Below are 22,738 nucleotides of genomic sequence, written 5' to 3' on the forward strand. Positions count from 1 at the left end.
GATTGGCAGCAGATGTTATCTCAGGGCTAATCTTCCTCAAAAAAAAAACACAAAAAACAAAACAAAAAAATTGCAAAGCCCGATTACTGGGCTTATAGAAATTTCCAGTGGTAAAGAAGTGGAACCGGCACGTGTTGACCACATCTTTAAGAAGTTTCATGGTGGAGGACAGTCAGCCACTGTTTTCTGGTTAGGAACCTGTGGCCTGTTCCCACCCAGAAGGGCTATCTGAGCAACTTCTACTCCTCATGGCTATGTGTTATGTTACTGCCTCTTTCTCGTGTTAGGCTTAGACACTGCAATTTTGCAAGTTTCAACTTTTGCCCTTCACTTCGGTATTTTAATGCTCGTGTTTACAATATATTTCAGACATGGTTTTGAAGACACATTCAGTAAAGAAACTATATGAGTTTTATTTTAGAAATTGTGTACGTGACTTTGAATGCCATTTTTTGAATATCTGGTATTCCACATACAGGAACTTTTTTTTAGGTATTTTATAATTTAAAAAAACTTTATTTTAAAAGCACACATATCAATATTCATAAATGTATCATTGGAAGAATTAAAAGAAACTAGTAATAGTGGAAAACTTTGGAAAACTGGACGCCGTGACGGTAGGGGGTCGGAAGATATACTGTTCATTGTATCCCTTTCTTTATCTTTTGAATTTAGTACCATGTTTATTATCTATTTAAAAAATAGAATTTCTGAATAAACACTATGACATGAAACATAAAGAATATTTAAATTTCCCCTATTTAATCTTCACAAACTCTTAATTTATGTGGAACGAGTTATCAGCTATGAACTGTAAATCTTTTCCTCTAGCCTCAGTGAGGTTTGTCATTTGAATGAGTCAAATGCAAAAAGGTTTTCCCAGCATAAAGGGTTGATGGCTTTCAGTGTTTTCAATACCAAATTCTTGCAGCCTGCCTCATTAGGTCACTTGAAGGAAATGTTGGGATTAATTCTGTGTTTCTTTTGCCTTTTGACATGATTACAAGAGTGGATTTTGTCCTGGATGCTTGGTTCTTTTTATTTCCTCGAGCTAGACTCGGTGTTTAGGAAACAATCACAGTAGCCTGGTGAAAAACCCCCCTCAGACCCCAGCTACATGACTTTGGTCCTAGAGCTTCATGGGTAAAGTGGAGAGGATACCTGTTCTGTCTATACCCCCTCCCCCAGTGTTCTTATAGCAATCAAATGAGGTCATGGGAGTGAACATGCTGGAACATTATCAAGTGCTCTGCACTCAAAAAGTATTTTGGTCTTGTTGATCCAATGATGGTGATATCCTATTAGGACATAAGGCCATAGACAGCAGGCAGTGGAGGCGCCCAGGGACAGTTCTCCCAGAGATCTATAGAGAAGTCTTCTTTATAGCTTTACTCTGGGGTGTCTTAAGTGCACCAAGCATTTCACAGTGTGTGTGGGGTTGATAAAGCCTCTGGCCTTGGAAGCTTACCCTCTAAATCAAGTGTTTGTGATACATCAGGTAACAAATCAGACATGAAGGGGAGCAGACAATACTGATAAGGAGATTGGCGTTGAGAGACATCAAAGAAGAAATGTAGTCTAGGGAGAGATTGGAAGAGGAACACCCACTTCCCAAGTCGAGAGGCGGCTCTAAGCATGATGGGCGACAGAAAGAAGACATGAAGCAACGAAAAAGGCAGAGGCTTGTGCTAAGCAGCTCTGAGCCCAGCATGTCTCCAGCCTGCTTTGTACTCTCCTAGGGAATCTGCTTGCCCACTGACTGGGCTCTCGTGACAGGCAGTTGGGCCTCATCTCGAGACCAGTTCTGTAGACACGGTGGGGAGGTTCCTGCATGGAAGCAGCTTCCAGGTTGAAGTCACTTGGTTGAGGTACATCCCCTGCTCCACCTAGGATTCATGACTGATGTAATTCTTTACCGAAAGGCTTTGACCTTCCAATAGATTGTTATAGATTCCTGGCATCTGGCCCTCTCTGGTTCCTTGTGAATGTGAGCTGCCAGTCATTCATCCTCTGCTTTGGTGGAGAGAGGGCTCACAGGAGTCGGCGTTCACGTCCTCTTGCTTCCCATTTTTTAACGGACTTTAAAGGAAAAGGGACAACAATACTTGGTCGTATATGATTTTTTCCACTTGTTTATCTGTTTGATTGAAACAGCTCTGGTAGCAGAAAAGTCAGTGTGGCTTTTAATCATTTCCAGAAAAATTTAAATAAATCGGTTTCTTCTCCCAAATGCAAATTGCCATGCTCTCAAGGCATGAACGGCCTGTTAGCCGGCATTGACCGGCCCTGCTGGGAGCACGCCAGCATCCTCCACAGTGCCCTACTGCAGGGGGCTGAATCCAGATGCCTCGTTTCTTTTCATTTTTCTTTGAAACTGCATATTGAAGATTGATCCCTTAGTGTCCTTAAAACTAGTTTTCAACTTGATATCATTTGGTACTAAGTCTCAGTATTCTCAGCGTAAAATGGAAGTAGTAAGAGTGTCTCACTCATTGGGCTGTCGTGAGGATTAAAAGAGAAAATTCAGGGACAGTGCTGAACCTGGTTCCTGGCACACAGAGCACGCTCCAGACATCGTAGCTAAGACTAGCACTGCCATTATGAATTATGCTCTAGGTCCCGCCGTGGCCATTTATACAGTCTAATACTGCCCTGACCCTTGGCTGGGACAGTGGCAAGCCACCTCTGACCCTCGCAGTGATCCATAGGACACATTCAGAGGAAAGAATCACACATTTGATCAACTACTGGTGCAAGCAGGTAGCTTCAGGAGAGTCCTAAGCTGAAGGCAGTGCTTATCAGAGGGAATCTGATAAAACCTCTCTGGAAACAATTGCCTAAAGAAAGCTTGAACTTGACCAGGTTAGAGTAAAAATGACGTAAGGCAGTCAATTTTCTCTGTTGCTAAAAAAGGACAGGATAATTATAGAACAATGAAACTCACAGTTGATCTCAAAACTGTTTTAGCCTTTACTTTTAAATCCACCACCTTATTTTTTTTCCCCAGCAGCTTACATCTGAACAGCCCATGTAGGTTTTCGTCTTGCTACTCATTGTGGTCCACCGACCGGGAGTATCTGCATCAGTGGGACTGTGTTAGAAATGCAGAACTCAGGGGTCCAGCCCTGTGGCCTAGTGGTTAAAGTTCTGTGCACTCCAGTTCGGCAGCCCAGGTTCATGGGTTCGAATCTCGGGCACAGACCTACTCTACTCATCAGCCATGCTGTGGAGACATCCCGCCTACAAAGTAGAGGAAGACTGGCACAGATGTTAGCTAAGGGCTAATCTTCCTCAAGCAAGAAAAAAACAAAAGAGGAAGATTGGCAACAGATGTTAGCTCAGGGGTGAATCTTCCTCACCAAAAAAGAAAAACAAAAAAGAAATGCAGAACTCAGACCTGTTCCAGGCCTACCTAATTAGAATCGGCATGCTAATAGGATCTCCAAGTGATTCATACACACATTAAAGTTTGAGAAGCACTGGTTAACAGAGTTCTCTCACCTAAATTACCTCACTCAGTCCTCTTATAAGCTTATGTGATGTATTAGCCCCATTTTACAGATGAGGAAACTGAAACCCTTATGTTAAGAGCTTAGCCTTAGGTCACACAATAATAAAGTATCCAAGGCAACACTCAAAAGGAGATTATCTGGTTTCCAATCTCACGCTCTTCCCACCGCACTAAAACTACCACTTTAAAAGCAGTAGGGGAAATGTAACTATTCAGATATGTGAAATAGACTAAAAATGGGAGAAAGGATGCAGGCAGGAAAGGAAGATAAGGGCCTGGGTCTGCTCAGTCCACCCAAAGGGTAATGAAGCTGGGATTGATTGTGAGTCAGATCTAATTGTGAAAAGCCATTGCCAAAATCACTCGGCATTATCGCCTCACAAAGGAGATAGGTGTCAGTTAAGTTAGGAGAAACAGGCACTAACTGCTGTTGATCAAAAAATGTGATCAGCCCGTCATTTCCAGTTATCCAGAAGGTTCTAAGTGGTCATCTTGCAGCTTTTCTGGAAGATACAACCTCTTTCATCGCACATTGCTTTGGCAGTAATCTAATAGCGCCTCCCTGATGCTGAGCTCTGCCTCCCAGAGATCCTGTGATTACATTGGGCACCCAAATTACACAGGATGACTTCCCCATCTCCAGATCCAGAATTTATACATATCTGCAAAATCGCCTTTGCCACGTGAGGTGCCATATTCATCGGTTCCAGGGATTAGGAAGTGGACATCTTTGGGGGTCATTATTTTGCCGACCACAGATCTCTTCAGTCAATCAGAACCGTAAACAATGTCGTGTATGGTAACTTGCCCAGGAAAATGAATATGAGTGGATAGGTGTGCCTCTTCTTATTGCTCCTTGCAAATAAATGAGCAGACTCCATTTCAAATACCAGCATAAGACAAAAGGACAAATACCTGGTATACACGTGTTGGACAAAGATTATCTCCTCAAAGCCACACCAGGGTGTGGTCTGGATTACAACTGGACAGTGATTTACTATCCACTCATCAATAGCATCAGTGAAGGGGCCTGCCCCGTGGCTGAGTGGTCAAGTTCATGTACTCAGCTTTGGTGGCCCAGGGTTCACCAGTTCGGATCCTGGGCACGGACGTGGCACCGCTCATCAAGCCATGGTGTGGCAGCATCTCACATAGAGGAACTAGAATGACCTACAACTAGGATATACAACTATGTACTGGGGCTTTGGGGAGGAAAAAAAAAAGAGGAAGATTGGCAGCAGATGTTAGCTCAAGGCCAATCTCCTCACCAAAAAAAAAAAAAAAAAGAAGAAGGACACAGCTGAAGTGGTTAAAAAAAATAGCATCAGTGCATTAACACAGAACATACTTTATTCTGAGTTCCTTGTGATCATATTGGGATATGAAGCATTTTACTTTCTGACTGTGTTTGGGGACCATCCCAGGGAGGAGGACGAACTGCTGGGGATACCCTCCCCCTACTTTCTACCCTATCCCTTGTTTCTACCAGAGCAACTCTGCTGTTATGTGTTTTATGTATTATGCTTCTGCATACACTTTCTATTGGACAGTTGGTCTAAATGTATTTTCTAGAGTGGGTGGGGTAGATTTCAAAATTACTGACTCAAACAAAAAGGGCTTCCTCCCATCCCCTAGCTGGGATAGGTTCAGTGTTCAGAGTGTCTGCCTCTGGTGGCCTGGTGTGGTGAGGCAGACATATTATTCCAGTTCTGGAAGCCAGAGTTCAGAGAAGAAAATGAAGAAGAGAGGTAAGATCAGCTATAAATGTTGATTCCTTTGCATCAGGGCCATCCTTTTACAACTTGATGAAATCAAAAACATTTGATTTCATGGAAGCATTTGAAATTATCTTGTAGAGAGACATCTGATCCCTGTAAAGCTGGAAAAGGGTCGTGTTGATGAAATTCGTACAAGTCTCAACTAAAGACAAGGGTTTAATACAGGACTCCTTCATCAAACATCTCATGCTATATGTCTTTGGCAAGTTCTGGGACTTGTGAAATATGTTGCCAAGATCGAAACCCCATGGACTTGCTTGTCGAATCCTTCCCATGTACATTTCCAAGTACAATGTTGTTACCCATTCTCGAACATTTCTTTTTTGATGTCCACACAGCTTGATTGAGCAGAGTGGCCAATTCATCATCCCTGTTTATCTCTTGAGACAGGAATTTACACTTAAATTAGGATTGGAGTCAGAGAGCACCAATGCAGATGTTTGGCTTTCTGGAAGCTGTTAATCTGAATTAGTGAAAAGTCTGGTTTATGAAATAGCCCTCCAGAAATACAGCTTTAATCTTCTAAGGTTCATACAAGAGCTCTATGACTGATAAAGTGTTGTGAAGAGCAGGTCACTTCAGACCCACCTTAAGGAGTGGGTTGGATTGTACAAATGTCTCCTCACACCTTTTCTCTATGGTCCATAAACAGTCTTCCTTAAAATCCCCCCTACACTTTAGTTTCGTAAGGATCATAATCTTTGAATTGGAAGACACCTTAAAGATCATCCAACCCACTTTGGTCCCACACTAAGGATCCCTCTCCCGCAGCCTTGATTGCCGTCTCTCTGGTCACCTAAGGGTATCGAGCTCACTGGCCTACGAAGTAGTGCCTTCTTTCTGTGGCCAAGCATAGATTTTTGAAAATCTTTCCTGATGTTGAGGTGAAATCTTCCTGGCTAGATCTCTAATTCATTGGCACTAGTTTTACCTTGGCAGGCCCTCAGAACAAGCCCGCTCCCTTTCCCACAGGACAGACCTTCAGTTTTTTTGAAGACTGTCGTCATATGAACCACCCTCCTCCCCACCCCAGAGTCTTCTCCAGGCAAAAGTAGTCCCAGTTCCTTCATATGGCTTCCAGGCTATCTTATGGTATCACAAATTGAGCCCTCTATTGCAGAAGAGGTCTTGTCAGTATAAGCAAAGAGAGACTGTCATGTCTAGAGATTAAGGTTCCTAAATTACCACTCAAAACCCATCTTTCCCCCCTGGTTCTCTCAAGTCTTCCACACCAGGGCCAACCTTGTCTGGAGAAGGCATCTTAAATGCTTTCCAAACGTCTCTCCCACTGGCCTGCTCTTTGGTCCTCTTCCCCAGCCCTAGATTTCCTCAGTAGGGTCATTGACTTGCTAAGCCAACTTCTTTGCCCTCAGTCTGGCCCATGACCATGAAGATCTACCAAATAGGGATGGGACTAAAATGACGCTTTGCTCCTCTCAGTAAAGACTGCTCACTTTGAGGAACACAAAGCAAAATCTGATCTTTGAAAAGGTTGAGCAGTTGCCTTTGAAGTTGTTACAAACATGGGTCCTTTGAGAAGTTTTATTACATCAGGGGTGAAGTGATAGAATACACTTTGAATATTTACAGACTTTGGAGTAGATGGTTTACTATATTAAATTTTAATGATTTTTAGTATCACACATTATCTTTGTTGTAACCGCTAGCATTCTTTTTAAAAGCAGTTTATCAAAATAGGAGAGAAATGGTGTGTGGGAAATAATTCGAATGCAGTTTGGTGAATCAGAATGTACAAATTGCACGTTAGTCCTTCATCTCCTAGGCAGAATCAAGTATTGCATGGGCTAGTTTCACTCTTAGCCACTTTAATATACATTTGGAAAGTAAACCAGCGACGTATGAAAATAAATGTAGCAGAAGTGGGAATTTAACTAGCTGAACAACTAACGGGTTTCAGGAAAAACTGAAAGTGCAATATTGTGATGATTTGCCAGCTTGAAAGTTCCACGGTAGATTCTAGATAAGAACATGGCCTTGGGCCAATCTTTCTGATATTGTTGTTTGTTCTGCCTGTGAAGACAGTGTTTTGGTTTTGTACTCACTTTTTGTCCCTGGGAGTGGCCCCAGCTGGGTGCAAGGTGGGCCCACAGGAGGTAAGGGTCAGACTCAGATGTGTGGCTTACATTCCTCAGCAGGCTGAGTGCAGCCAGATTCTCCAGCAACATCGGGAATAGCAGACAGATAGTAGAGGCATAGGAGGTAATGAGGAGAGCATTTTGTTTCCATTTTAAACAACTGTTATTCCCTCCCACAAATGCTGGCTCTCCCTGTTTCCGACTGTGCAACTGCCTGGAGAAAGCAGTTCTTTCTCACAAAGATGCTGAAGTCCTTCACCCCCATTTTGAGTTCTCATGGTGTCCTCTCTGAATTCGAGTCCACCTTCGCTCTCATCCCCAAATGTGTATGTCTATCAGTGTGGGTATGAAAAGCTAATGAACCTCTTCCTGTTCTTTCTATACTAGTTTCCCCTAAGTGGTCATTGTCAATGTTGACTGGTCAGGGGGCCGTTCCTGAGAACACAGCAATAGATTAGTTGTAAGAAGTCTTAGGGAAAATGATTTCGGGTCTCATTTTATTGGGTCTCAGTCAAGGGTACTCTAGATTTGAAATAGCCTTTATTTTGTATCTATAGATCTATATTTACTTATACATATACTTATAGTCAATTTTTATATATGGTTTCTGTCCACATACACAATTTCTTAATCACACAATTCTGAAATTCAAAAAGTCCTGAAAACTGTTATTTTCAGTAACTTTGAGGTGCACTTATTTGATGACAAAACCTGACCTAAACTGATGTGCAAATATGTATTTAAAGTATTTATTCCTCTTACTGTGAATATTACTGCAGCAATATTAACAAATTTTATTAAGGGATGCTTCCCCAGATCCCACTGGGGGTATTATATATATGGAATATTCACCAAATTACTTTTTTAAAATTAAAAAAAGAATCTGAATATCACAATTCTTTTGCCCTCCAAAGGGCTTTGGATCAGGAACACCTGTATAAAACACACACCTACAAGTTTCCCACTAAGTCTGTGAAGGCTTTGTTTTGATTTAGGAAGAATAAGTTGATTCTGGTAAATAAAACACTTGTGCCTTATGTATATCACTCCAATGCATTCGCTTTTGAAGGAATAATCCCTGGGATTGTTTTGTTTCTTACAGAAGCAGCTCAAAAATAATCCAGTAGACAGACCTCTCTCCAGAAATATTCCAAAGTAAATCTAAACTCTAGTTTGGTAACATTAGCAGGACTAGAATCTTACGAGAAGCCAGAAATGAATGCATAGATGAAAGAAAACTAGGAAACAGCCTTTTCACTTGAAAATCATAAATGTATGAGAGCTACATCTCCTCTCTCCATCCACCAGCCAGTAGTCTCAGTATTGCAGATGCTCTGTGCTGTATCTGAAACTTTACTTGCGGAGAATTGAGGCCAACTTAGCATAGTCTTTGGATTAGTCTCATTAAATATGTTCCCTCAGTCTTTATTTAGTAACCAAAGAGAAAAACAATTGATTAGATTTAGAGGGTACTTTGCATAAATATGGAGCGGTTACTGACATTAAGGAGAGATCTGCAAAGGCATGCAGGGAAATGAGGGCACTGACTTGTAGATCCTTGCCCCCAGTCTCAGACACATGTGCACACACATGCACACACATGCACATGCACAGACACTCAAACACACTCACACATGCACAGGCACACACAGACACACGTGCGTGCACAGAGACACACGCACACACAGACACACACACACACACACATATTTTCCCAAGGAATATTGTCCCCTATTTCTTCTGCTTCCCCTAAACTCTTGATGTATTTGGCAGAGAAATGTACTTGCAGACAGCGTTTACTTAGCAGATAGCATTTTAAAATGAGCTTTTGCTATATGAAAGAAAATACCTACCTGGGAGATTAAAGGGGCAGTCTTTAGGGACGCAAGGCACATGTAATGAAAAGGCTCTCTGCATTGGATAGTGACTGACGAGGAGCCCATGCTGGCTTGAAAGGGATCCTATGCCTTCTCAAGCAGCAGCTGAGTGTGGCTCCAGCTCAGCAGGCACGAGCTATAATGTTGGAGAAGAATAGGCTCCGATGAGGGCATGGGGTGGGGCCAGGCAAGGAATAATGCTCTATGCTTCCAGAGTCTTGGGCAGAGAGGTCTTTGAGGTCCTTCTTTCTCTGGTTTGAAGGCGAGGCCACACGACCAGATGCCCTCCAGGGCCAGGACTGGGCTCACCTGACTGAGCCGAGGGGGGGACCCAGGCCAGGAGCTGGGAGTGTGAGAGGTAGCGAGGTTTGGATGGCCAGCCAGGAGGATAGGTGGGCCAGCACCGCACAGCAGTGAATATGCTCTGGCCCCCAGCCCACCCCTCACCGCAATTAAACCTGTCTCCAAAGAGGCAATTGGGCTGATGAGACAGAGGGAGATGAGAACCCTTCCCTAAGTTTAGAGCTCCATTTCTGAGTGAAAGCAGAGCAAAACTCAGTCCAAAGAGGCGATGAGTCAAAGGACAGAAAGGCGATGACATACCCCTGCATGCCAAGAGGCAGCCGAGGTTGATTTGTTGTGGGGCACAGAGAGCAAACGATTAGTAGGAGGAATATTGATTATCAATAAATGCAGAGTAGCAAATGGTGTCAATTTTCAAATGCTTTGCTTGGTCAGCTTTACAAATTTAAAATCAATCATTAGAGATGGTTGGTCCTTTATAATCATACCTCCTGGTAAGAGTTTCACAAAAGAGTTCACACAAATACGGTGGAGGAGGCCTGGACGTGCATCCTTTCATCCCCTTATTCTTACAGTCAATTCTGGTCGCCTTGGTGCTGGGCCCTGGGCACCCGGCAGTGAATATGCTTTGCACAGCCCCTGCCCTTTGAGGGAGCTTGGAGGCCGTGGTTCTAGTCTCGCTTCTCAACTAGCTGTGAAGCAGATGCAAACCCCTCCCCTTCTCTGGAACTCAGTTTCCTTTAAAATGAGGGTTGATTCCCCTCTTCATGGTGAGAGGACTATACCATGTGTATAGCTAAGATCAGAGCCCCTTGACAAACCTGTGGGTTTCTGAACAAGATGGCAACAGAAAATGAACAATTACCTTAATTGAAAAAAAAAACAAACGGGACCATTAAGAATCTAAGACTGTGTGTCTGTAAATGCATCCGGAAGGCATGCAACCTTGGCTTAAAGTTTTCATACGGAGGGTGGGAGGCAAGGCTTTCCTGGGAGGGAAGGCAGTGTGCTGGAACCCAAAGTACTTGGACACGCACAGACCTGGTTCTAATGAAACGTTTGACTTTGGGCCTCTGGCTCCAGAGCTTCACATTTCCCATCTGCAAAATGGGACAGTAGGCTTCACTCTGCCTCTGTCTCCCAGATCAGAGGTCCTTAGGCTGAACTAGGCTCTTTGCCAGCTGGTTTGAGACTGAATGAGGCAATGAATGATGTTGTTTTTCTTTCAGCCCGCTCTTGGCTCCACCTCAGCCCCCACCTGCGGTGCAAGCCAGCGGGGGATCCGGCAGCTCCAGTGACTCAGAGAGCAGCTCCGAGTCAGATTCAGACACTGAAAGCAGCACCACTGACAGCGAATCCAATGAGGCACCTCGTGCAGCCACTCCAGAGGTGGGTGAAGTGGCCAGGGCCCCAACCGCAATTTGCTTCTCACCGAGGTAGCACCCCCAACGTGTCACAGGCACACACACACTTTCAGCACAATAATTACTTTAGCACAATAAATACTTCAGAAAAGTATTCAGATAATTGATAGCATTTTTTATTCCTCTAAAACATAGATTCACAGTCTCTAACAGACAGACATTTCCTGCTATGTGACTGATTTGCTGTGTGACTCAGCTGCTCTGATTCTCAAGCTTCCTCACATGTATCACTGGAGTAGCAATGACTGGGCTAGCAGCTTCTCGTTTGAGAGAACCCGTGAAGCCAGTCAGGAACCACTTCTGGGCCCAGGAACACCACCCCTTGCTCTAGGTTGAATCGATGAATTGCCACTTGGCAAGTAAGACCCAAGAAGTGTGATGCTTGAAAGGTCACTTTTTTTTTTTTTTAAATTTCTGTTTGCATCCTTTGAGTGTGTTTGATAATAAATCATGAAAACATTTAACGTAGCCCCGTAAAATACCAAAATTATAATTTTGAAATAAAAAGTGTGCCTTTGTTTTCCCATCCTCTCTGAGTCCCCGCTAGCTCCTCAGTTCCCCCGAGCCTGCGCCTTGTACAGCCAGCAGATGCTTCCAGGGCTCCTTACACACTTGTTTTTCAGGAATCAGAAAAGAATAATAGCAGAAGATGCAGCACTAGTGTTGCTGCTATTAGTAATAGCTGATCCTTCTTGAACGTGGATCATGTGCCAGGGGCTATGAGATGCTCTTGCATGTTCTCATTTCATCCTCATAACAACCCTATGGGGTCCTTGATATTACCCCCATTTTACAGATGAGAAAATAAGGTTCTGAGAGGTTAAGGATGCACTTTGCCGGGATCTCACAGGTAGACAGTGGTAGAGCCACAACTGAAATAAGGCTCTATGTGTGACCAGAGCCAGTGCCCGTAACCCCAGAGTTCTGCTGCCAACAGTGGCAGCTGATGGTTGCCTCGACCCTTGCCTGCTATTGCCCTGAGCAGGCTGGAATCACAGCTAGTCAAGTGTTTTTAATTCTGTCACCCTCTATTGGCTGGTGCCATAAGCCTCAGCTGATGGCTTTCAAAAGAAGAGCAGTTCTAATAAAAATGATGGCTCTTTTAGTTCAATAGGCCGAATTCAGAGTTGGAAATCAAGCACCTGAATTGTACGCATCATTTCCATGGCTTAATAGCGAACGCTAATGTCTGCATGCATGTCCCCATAAATTGGTTATTGCCCATACACCGAGGAAAGTGCAGTGGTTTTTTGGAAGTCAAATCTTTTCATCCTTCAGTAAAAATACAAAAAGCCCGTTCTTTTGCAGTGAATTACAGCATCGTATAGGAGGCACTGGCACTTTGGCAGATAGAAGGCCTTTCCTTTTGAATTACACTTGAGGCACGCTTACATTTCTTTTCAGGACCAGAGATCATTACCTCTGCCTCCTGGTGAGAGGTTGAGTAATGAGCCCCACCAAAGGATTTGGGGAACAGGTTTCCCTCCCAGGCCTCTCTGCTCACTCTCTGGAAAAACTCTCTCTGAGTAATTCTTTCCTTTCTGGCCAGAGTGGAGGATATTTTCAGAGGAGTGGAAATTAGTTTAAATAAGTAGATCGGGGCTTGTTTGTGGAGTATTTGGAGATCTAGGTAAGTTCATTTATGTGGATTATGTATATGTGTTTGTAAACGTGTGGTCACTTAACATCCAAAGCTTCCATCAGCAAACAGCCAGTGCACCGCGGGGCCTCCTGAATTCTTCCCAAATGTCAAATTCATTCTTGCTGCTGTTTCTCAATCTGCAGCCTGAGCCACCCTCAACCAACAAGTGGCAGTTGGATAAATGGCTTAACAAAGTGACATCCCAGAACAAATCGTTTATTTGTGGCCAAAATGAAACACCCATGGAGACGATATCAGTGCCTCCTCCAATCATCCAACCAATGGAAGTCCAGGTTAAAGTGAAGAGCAACCCCAGCCAAGTCTTGGCTGAACCCAAAGAGAGGCCTCTCCTCAGTCTCATCAGGGAGAAAGCCCGTCCACGGCCCACTCAGAAAAATCCAGAAACAAAGGCTTTGAAGCATAAGTTGTCAGCAACTATTGAGACAGTTTCTCAAAGGACAATTGGGAAAAAACAGCCCAAAAAGGTCGAGAAGAACACCAGCATTGATGAGTTTACCTGGCCCAAACCAAATATTACCAGCAGCACTCCCAAAGAAAAAGAAAGTGTGGAGCTACCTGACCCACCAAGAGGCCGCAACAAAGCCACTGCCCACAAACCCATCCCTAGGAAAGAACCAAGGCCTAACATCCCCTTGGCCTCTGAGAAGAAGAAGTATAGAGGGCCTGGCAGGATCGTGCCAAAGTCCCGGGAATTCATTGAAACGGATTCGTCTACGTCTGATTCCAACACAGATCAGGAAGAGACCCTGCAGATCAAAGTCCTGCCTCCTTGTATTGCTCCTGGGGGCAATACTGCCAAATCCAAGGAAACATGTGGTGCCAGCCTGACCCTCAGCACCTTAATCAGTGGCAGCAGCAGCAACAACAGCAACAACTTATCCATCAATAATGAGGAGCCAACTTTTTCACCCATCCCTGTCATGCACACTGAGCTTCTCTCCCCTCTACGAGATCACGAGAATCTGAAAAATCTCTGGGTGAAAATTGACCTTGACTTGCTGTCTAGAGTACCTGGCCACAACTCACTCCAAGCAGCACCAGCCAAGCCAGACCACAAGGAGACTGCCTCAAAACCCAAGCGTCAGACTGCTGCTGCAGCTGCAGAAAAACCCGCCCCTAAGGGCAAGCGTAAGCACAAGGTAAGCTGTCTGATATGGTCTGCCAAGTGCTCATGAACATTGGCTGTGTGTTGGCTAACTTGATCTTGAGTCTCGTTTTCAAGGAGGCCAATGGCAGTGGATTGCAGTCTTTGGTGAAGGCAGTGACGCTTTCCATGGGAAATGCAGTATTTCATACGACCAGGGAGAAAGTGTGAGGAATGATCAGGGTTTGGCAGCCGATATCAAGAGTATCCAATATGGTACATGAGGCATTATGAGGTGTAGGGAAAAAGAAGATGAAGACAGTCTCCTTCCCAAGGCAGCCCATCCCTGGGGTCAGCTCCTTAAGCTGCTTCTGCTTTCACGGACTCATGGGTCATTACTTTGTAGTCCCCCATCCCAACACCAGCAGAGCACCCAAGTGCTCCAGAGGTCAATACATCCTCTGGGCCTTGATAATTTCTCCGGACAAACATCAGCATCTTTGCAACCCAGTTACACTTTGATTATCCTGGCTCCCACTTGACATGTATTCTGCCCAGCCCACTGGGTCCCCTGACCTGTGTGGGCAGCTTGGCTTGTGAAAATCTCACCTGAAAGAGGTTAGGGCAGAATTCCAGGGCTACAATCAGAAGGTGAAACCCAGAATGGCCTCTTCCATTTCAAATACATCTAGCGAAGTGTTTGTATCTAATAGGCTTCTCTCGTATCTCCAGATCTTGTGGTAGTTTTTTAAAGTAACATTATCTCACGGGATATGTGGGTAATATTGTTTTTAATGGCTGCCATAGTGGCTAGACGAGATTCCTAATCCTTGACCCGTTTTTCCTGACCCTTAGCAGAAGAGACTTAAGAAAGGTCAGAAAGGGCTCAGATTGCTCATTAGGGAGCAGTCCTCCCTGTGGCCAGGCCATACTGCTGAATGGGATACTGCGAGGATGATTTGTGTCTTCACTCCGCTTTACTGATTCAAAAACAGAGGCTATTATCTCTGTGCTGTGCACCCACTTGTTCAATAAGAATATTCCAAAATAGGGACCGAAGTCTGCGCCCTTGCCCTTTCACTGTTTCCCCACTCTTAGCGATGACAACAATACAACCAGAGGTAAAAGTGGACTTTCAGAACCAGCACATGCAAAGGTGCAAAGGCGTGCCTTGCACATGGTTAATTTCCTTGCATGTTGTTGATTGTGTAAGTGACCTTTATATGTTACCCACCATCCCCATGCTGCTGGGGCAGGATTTATGCCAGGTTAGAGTTGCAATGATAGTTTCTAAACTACTCATTTTGGAGGGCACTGTTGATGGGAGAAGTGTCCGAAAATTATAGACTTTCTTTACTTTGGGTATGAGATTCCTGCGCCACCCATTCTTTAATCAGAGGTTCACATCACAGCTCAACTCTCTCAAATGCCAGCTTCTTGGTAGGCGGAGGCTAGGCAAGGCTGATTGCTTGTCTGTCTGATCAAAGGTGCACATTGAACCCCATTACCTAATCTAGAAGTTAAAATAGAAGCAAACTGTCCACCTTGCTCGTTGTTTTTAAATGTCTGCGTGTGCCATGTATTTCAAACTCTGTGTATTTTGTTTCCTGTTAAAGCCAACAGAAGTTGCAGAGAAAATCCCTGAGAAAAAGCAACGCCTGGAGGAGGCTGCCACTGTCTGCCTGCTCCCCCCCTGCATCTCGCCAGCCCCACCCCACAAGCCTCCCAACACTAAAGAGTGAGTGTGCCCTGTCTTTGTATGATACTTCGGTCGTTCAGACTCTCAAAAATCCCAAATGAAGCCTTTTGGGTGGTCCTGTCCCAGAGAAATGGTAGGTAAAAAACTAGACTTGCTTAGACCAGTCCTGACGGCTGTCCCTGGCCGCTGGTCTACGAAGGGTGGATAAGGGGCTGAATACAGGCTGCCAGATTTTGGGTGACACCATGAGCTTTCTAGCAATGTTTCTTTACTCCAACTCAGACTGATCACCAAAATCAGCCAAAGTGAACTATTAGCACTAAGTGAAGTGTAAAAGGAAGTAAATGAATTAAAAAGGGCAGCATCGAGAGACACCTATCCCTTGAACCAGATCACCTGCTTCTGGGCAACTTCCAGTTCTGATGGTGATTAAAGAATTTCCCTGGTGATTCAACAACTTGGCCTTGACAGGATGACCCAGCTGCTGCGTCCTCTTTTGTGTCATTACTTAACCATAATGCAAAGCTTGAGGACCAATAACTACATTCTGAACTCCTCAGAGGCCCAGGGAATGACACATCTAGGGAGGCCACAGAGATGAGCTGTCTGGGAGTGACCCTCCCGCTGGACAGTTCTGTGTTGGGGAAAGCCAATCGGCTGGCACCTCCTCTCCTTTCTCCTTCTTTGCAGAATGTGCCAGAATCAGGCAGGAGGCCTCCTTGTCTCCTCCTCACTCAAATGGCCCCAGCCTTCCCTGGAGAAGTCCTGCCCTCTGTTTCTACCAAGCATGGGACCGGATTCTTCCATCTTATAAATATCAGTTAACTAATGATCGTGTCAGCTACTGGAACCAATCCGTATGGATAATTATTGCAATAAATTCATTCAACATTAGAGATTACTTCCATCAAAGACCAGTTTTGGAGCCTATTAGCAGCCCAGAGCAGAGAGGCAATCTGGCTAACTGCTGCTAACAATTGATTTCACAGATTACTGTTTAACATCAGTGATATGGCATCAATCTGCCACAGATAGGATGTGGGAAATAAGTTATCAGCTCACATTTGTTTGGATCCTTGTGGTTTCAAGATGAAATGTAGGAAAAGACCAATTACCACTAGATGTGCTGGATAGAATAAGGGGCTTTGGGCCCTGGACTGCCCCTCTCCCTGAAAACCTGCTGCTCTTTGTGACATGCATCTGTATTTCCTGGTATAACTTTGATCTGAGACATCCCTTCACCTACTTGGAGTTGTCAGAACTAGAAACTCTTCCAGCGGAGCAAGCTGACCTTCTTCACCCAAGGGTGGGCCAGGCATGTGGGGGCACATGCTTCTTCCCCAGTGGTCAAACATCATCATTCCAGGGCCCTCCTCCTCTCCACGAGGATGGACTACAATGGCATCACTGTAGTGGTAGTACCTCCCAGCTCCCAGGCTCTGACCAATTCAGGCCACCTGGAAGCAAAAGGGAAAGGCAGGGGACAGTGGGGCATTGCCACATCATCAGTCTCCATTGCTAGTCTCCTTAAGCAACCCAATAACTTGTCACTTTTCCTGTTTCATGGGAGAGAGATGATCAAGTCTTAAGTCGATGTCCGATAATTTGAATTTGTTCTCATAAAACGGTGTTTTTAACTCATCGTCTTTATAGTCTTTCTGCCTTTGTAGTAGATAGGAAAGCAGTGTTTACCCAGTAGCACTTATCATTCAGGAAGGACCTGAATCAGGTTCTTATGCTCATCTAACAAATCCAAGTCTGCGAAACAATCTCTAGGGTTGAGGGAGAACAAAGCAAGGACGGGCCTCTCAGAGGTCTTCTCCCGGGAACACTCTCCTCAAGCTTTGTCTGCTCATTTGTGCTTTGTTCACCCTTCAAACGAAATGCTTGGAAATTTCTATGAGACAACCTTCACTTTTCTAAATGAATATTCTAAACCTAGCAAAGAATGCCACACCAGACTATGATAGCTGGAGTTCCCCGTGGTCCAACAGAAGGGCCCTGCTGAGTTCCTCCCTGTTCTTTGGAACTTGAGCCATCAGCAGGGCCTCTGAGGCATTGAGTGGGGGTGTTGATGCAATTTTATTGTCTGCTGTCCTCCTCTGGCCTACTACAAGAGGTGTCCAAAGTAGCGAAAACTATTCTTATAGTAAGAAGCCATAACAGTGATAGAGTGATCTCTAGAAAATGCTCCATAGATGTCTTTCACCAAGGAAGTCATTAGAGGCCCCATGGTTCTAGGTCACTACCAAATAAGTGGAAAGGGGGCCAGGTAACTGATGCCCGCTGCACAGAATGTACTGTACTGTGTACAATGTACTGTGTACAATGGCAGATGGGAAGACCCAACGTGACTAGAGTAACCAATGGCAAATCAACTGCCTCTGGGAAACAGCTCTTCCCCTGGTAGTCCCCTCTACCTCCTTAGGCAGCTCAGGTAGAAGAGCCAATGAACCATTCACCTCCTATAAATGCCGCAGCAGTGCTTGAAATCTCTCTGTGTAAATTCCCAAAAGTTCAATGCCTCTGTAATGATTACACCTAGTGCAGACTGATGTTTGCAGAACTTCCCCATGGATACAAATCTTAATCCACATGTTCACCATTATTTTAATCAGGCATCACAACTATCTTAAAATGGTTTTACATGTCAAAGCACTTTAAAAATCCATTAGCAAATATTTTTAAATTAATTTTAACCAATTAAGGTAATAGCAGAAACAGTTAAGTTTTTTAAAGTTTTGCTGCATGACAAAAGTTGACATAGAGCCACATTTGTGAAACAAGAGGTGGAGATGACAAGTATTATTGTGATTGGCAAATTTAGGCAACACAGCAGAAGTGGGACAAGGAGACTACATTGACTTCTACCGTCTCAGGAAATCAAACCACTTGAATGCTTGTTCATCTTTGATTTGTTGCTTTGAGATATTGTAAATCTATATTCCTAGACACTGACTGAAATTGACCAAGAGGAAAACATAAATTCTTGTTGACTTAATTTGCTATTGAAAATTGTAGTCAATAATCATGAAAAGTAAATGGCTGCACAGTGCAATATTAGTTGTCTAAGAAAAGATTAAAATTCAAGTAATCTTCATTGATTAGTCTAAGACAGTAACTAAAATGAAAATCCATGACCCAATTACCATGTTAAGCAGCTCGCATAAGGTTTTAGTTGTTCTGTTTTATCTGAAGTCTCAGTCTATTTGATGGCGCCCATTTAGTGGACAGATAAATCAGTTTGAAAGCACAAGAGTACTTCCAGGACTGCAGATGTCTTGTGGCGATATGACAAAATATTTTTCAAATGGAGTCTTGTAAAGTGAAGTGCATCAGTACCTCAGCATAGTGACTTAAAGTCGGAGGCTCATTATGCCTTGGTGTTGCGGTAGAACATTTTGAACATACAATTCACAATGCATCACCAAAGTATTTAGTGCATTATTTATTTCTAAGTCATGTATAAACATAGTATTTCTTGAGAAAATATCCTTCCGTTAATTGTCTATTGTACCATTTGTTGCATGATTGTGCAGTTAAGACCTAGGGCAAAATAAGTAGGTAACGTCCTAAAAAATGATAGGATTAAAGTCTGCATTGGAGTTTCCATAAAAATCTAATTAACAGTAATCTTGAAAGGTTGCAAATATCACACTGTAGCACACTCCATTAGACATTTATATTTATCATGGAGTTCTGCTTCAAAGACGTGTTTCTTCTTGGATGCATATGTTTGCATTTATCTGTAGAGAAGGATAGCTCTCTATAGATATCTATGTATATATGCATTTTTGTATATACTCTTTATCAGAGGTAAAAGGCCATCAACTAAAATATTACTTTAGCTGAAAGTAACCAGCATTGTGGGAAAAATCAGAGCAAAGAGAGACCAAACTTGATGACACCCTACCCTTTTTGTTTACACAGAAATAATTCATCCAGGAGAGCAAATAGAAGGAAAGAAGAAAAGCTGTTCCCTCCTCCACTTTCCCCACTTCCAGAGGACCCTCCACGCCGCAGAAACATCAGTGGCAATAATGGTCCCTTCAGTCAAGACAAAAACATCCCTATGATTGGACAGATCACCTCTACCAAACCTAAGAGGAGTGAAGGCAAATTCTGTGCTACTTTCAAAGGGATATCCGTAAATGTAAGCATGTTAGAAGAAATAATTCTCAGGTAGAAGTAAGTTGACTCAGCTTATCTAACTGAACTTGACCACATGAGGATGTTGCCAGGGGCATGGGAGAAAGAGACAGAGAGAAAATATAAGTATGTGTGTACAAACAAACTCTCCATTATTTCAAATCTCGATGATTCTAATTTAGGATGAATTTTTCATTCCAGTCTTACGTCTCCAAACAGATTATTATATAGAGATTCAGGGCCTTGGGCATCCTTTGGTCTAGTCCCTTCATATCTTGGGGGTGGGAGACACTTCCAAGATACTGACCACAGCATCTGGCACGTGGTAGGCACCCATCATTAAGTGAATGAAAGAACAAATGGATGTGACTGCCCAAGGTCTCTGAACTGGGGTTGGAACTCCAAGTTACATCTTTCCACCACCCAGCTTAGCAGGTGTGAATTGTTTTTAAAAATAATGACTAAAAAGGACAGAATTTAAAAGGTGACTCTGTTGCTAAAATCACACAATTGTGGTTCTAAGCCCACTAAAGGATTATCTAGTCCTTTGAATTTTTTGCACTGCTGCAGAATTAGATAGATAATTGAGAATTTATATCATTTTTCACATCCATGCTCAATGTCTTTTCATCTGTCTCAGGTATAGGTACATGAACTATGTACACCACTAGCAATAGTGCCACTAGTGAATATTAATGACAAATTTTCCACCTTCCCATGTAAATGCATGTATATGCAGATGTAGCATCTATATGTATCTGGTCTTCTTTAAATGTAATATAAAAAACAATGAATTTTCAAATGTCTGGTGCCAACGTGGTAGACCCTGAACCAAAAGTACCCATTTAACACCCCATGAAATGCCATGAGGCCTCTGAGCTTTAAGTATCCCAGTTTCTAGTCCTCCGTCATCTGAGATGACATACATGTCTAGGTAAATTTCATCACTGATATAAAGAAATTGCTTTGTTATGAAGTCATTTCCTATTTGAAATTCGTGTTTGTGTGCACACACATAATATTTGCATTCATGTTTAAAGATACTGACTCTAATGTTAGGAATTTAGCCATCTATTCTAAACAGTAATTACAATACCAATCCTATTTTTCATACTGAATATAATTAATATTATAAACTCCAACTGATGCTCTCTTCTATTGAAAGCTTTTGGAGAGCGTATACCATATCTAGGCAATTTTCTTTGTACAGTGCCTAGTATATAGTCACAAATAATTAGCTGCTTAATATGGATGTTATTATGACAATGATAATGCTTTCAAGAATCTGCAAAGTCATTTCCACAAGAGTTAAAAACTACTAGGGAAACCTGATAAATATGATGACATTTGTACCTAGAAATGGATCATCCTTCTTAAGGAAATCAATGGAGTTCCCCACTGATAGGACTGAGCACCCATTGCCTCTTCTTTGGCCATTCTTTCTTTCTGTTAATGGCTTGAAATCCAGGTATATTTTTATCCTAGCCTGAGAGTTAAGAGACTTGATGCAGAGTGCTAACACTATAGCAAATTTGCTCTGTGACCTTGGCAAATTATGAAACCTCTCTGAGTCCATAAAATGAATGGATTTGACTAGATGGTCTATAAGGCTTCTTCCAACTCCAAAAGTGTTTTCAATTTTGTGCTCTCTTCTCTATTCCATTTATGCATGGAATCCTGTTTATTGACTCAAGGGATGGGTGAGTGTGGACAGAGGACATGTTTATATAACTTACGTGATCATGGCTGAATGCAGCATTTCCAATCAGATGTGCCAGAATTGACATCAGTGCCACGTGTGTGGTGGACGTGGTGTTTCAGGGTTCTTGTCACATATCTTGACCATATAGACAAGAGGCACTATCTTGGCTGACTCCACCATTTGGTCTGGGCCATCTAGCTCTGGCAGTAGAAACACGGAGCTGGCTTGGAGTTTCAGAAGACTTTGATTTTTTTATGTGTGTGGGTTGAATAAAATCCATGATAATCTTTAAACTATTTTCTCCATATTCATCATAATAATTTTTAGATATGCAGCCTCTTAACACATTTATCTTAGTAAGCTCTTGGTGGTAAGAATTTTTGATAATCAGAAGGTCCAGGGTCAAGTAGAAAAAATAGACTTTCATGGATACAAGAAATGTTCACATTTGGCTTTTATCTTTAAAGTGACCTTTTTGATTAAGACAAGCATGCATGCATTCATTCAACAAATAACTGAGATCACTGGGCTGTGGGGCAAGGGGGAAGGGGTAGGGGTAGCAGTGTCATAAATCGGAGATGGCTCCAGTATTCAAAGAACTATCAATCTGGGGCCACCCCGTGGCTGAGCGGTTGAGTTTGCACACTCTACTTCGGTGGCCCAGGGTTTTGCTGGTTCAGATCCTGGGCACGGACATGGCACTGCTCATCAGGCCACACTGAGGTGGCATCCCACATGGCACAACCAGAGGCATTCACAACTAGAATATACAACTAGGTACTGGGGGGGGCTTTGGGGAGAAGAAGAAGAAGAAAAAAGAACTCTCAATCTAAGGTGAGCAATGTGACAGGTACTCAAAGAACTAGAATATAAAATAGCTCATGATTGCAGTCACAGAGAAAGGATCAAGACAGACCCTTCAGATATCCAAAGGCACCAAGGAGAATTAAAGCACTTCTGGCCGTACACATAAGGCAGCTTTCCTGGAGGAGAAGGTATTTGTTGAGCTGAGCCTTAATAGAGAGTAGAGTTTAGAAATGAAGGGAAGTGATCAAACAAATGTGGTCTATCCATTCAATAGAATGTTATTCAGCCTTGAAAAGGAAGGAAATTCTTACATGTGCTACAGTATGGATGAACCTTGAGGACATTATGCTAAGTGAGATAAGCTAGTCACAAGTGGGCAGATAATGTATGATTCCACTTATATGAGGCATCTAGAGTAGTGACATTCATAGAGACAGAAGGTAGAAGGGTAGTTGCCAGGGGCTAGGTGGAGGAGGCAATGGGGAGTTGCTCAATGGGGATAGAGTTTCAGTTTTGCAAGGTGAAAGTGTTCTGGAGGTTGGTTGCACAACGATGTGAATGTGCTTAGCACTACTAAACTGCACACTTAAAAATGGTTGAGATGGTAAATTTGATGTTATATGTATTTTACCACAATTTTGAAAA

At 43.2% G+C, this 22,738-nt stretch overlaps 1 protein-coding gene across 6 annotated transcripts in view; it reads left to right on the plus strand.

Moving 5' to 3' along the window:
* The window catches only part of AFF2 (ALF transcription elongation factor 2), a 472,149-nt gene that overhangs the window by 416,175 nt on the left and 33,236 nt on the right, over positions 1-22,738 (plus strand). For all 6 annotated transcript variants that reach the window (XR_011535908.1, XM_070604228.1, XM_070604227.1 and 3 more), the window contains 4 exons: positions 10,795-10,954; positions 12,775-13,791; positions 15,353-15,474; positions 19,366-19,588. Coding sequence is in view for 5 of the 6 variants with exons in the window: in XM_070604228.1 (XP_070460329.1) it covers positions 10,795-10,954; positions 12,775-13,791; positions 15,353-15,474; positions 19,366-19,588 (1,522 nt within the window). In the remaining variant the exon portion in view is untranslated. The remainder of the gene's footprint in view (positions 1-10,794; positions 10,955-12,774; positions 13,792-15,352; positions 15,475-19,365; positions 19,589-22,738) is intronic.

The sequence above is a fragment of the Equus przewalskii genome, chromosome X, assembly GCF_037783145.1.
Source record: "Equus przewalskii isolate Varuska chromosome X, EquPr2, whole genome shotgun sequence".
Taxonomy (NCBI): Eukaryota; Metazoa; Chordata; class Mammalia; order Perissodactyla; family Equidae; genus Equus; species Equus przewalskii.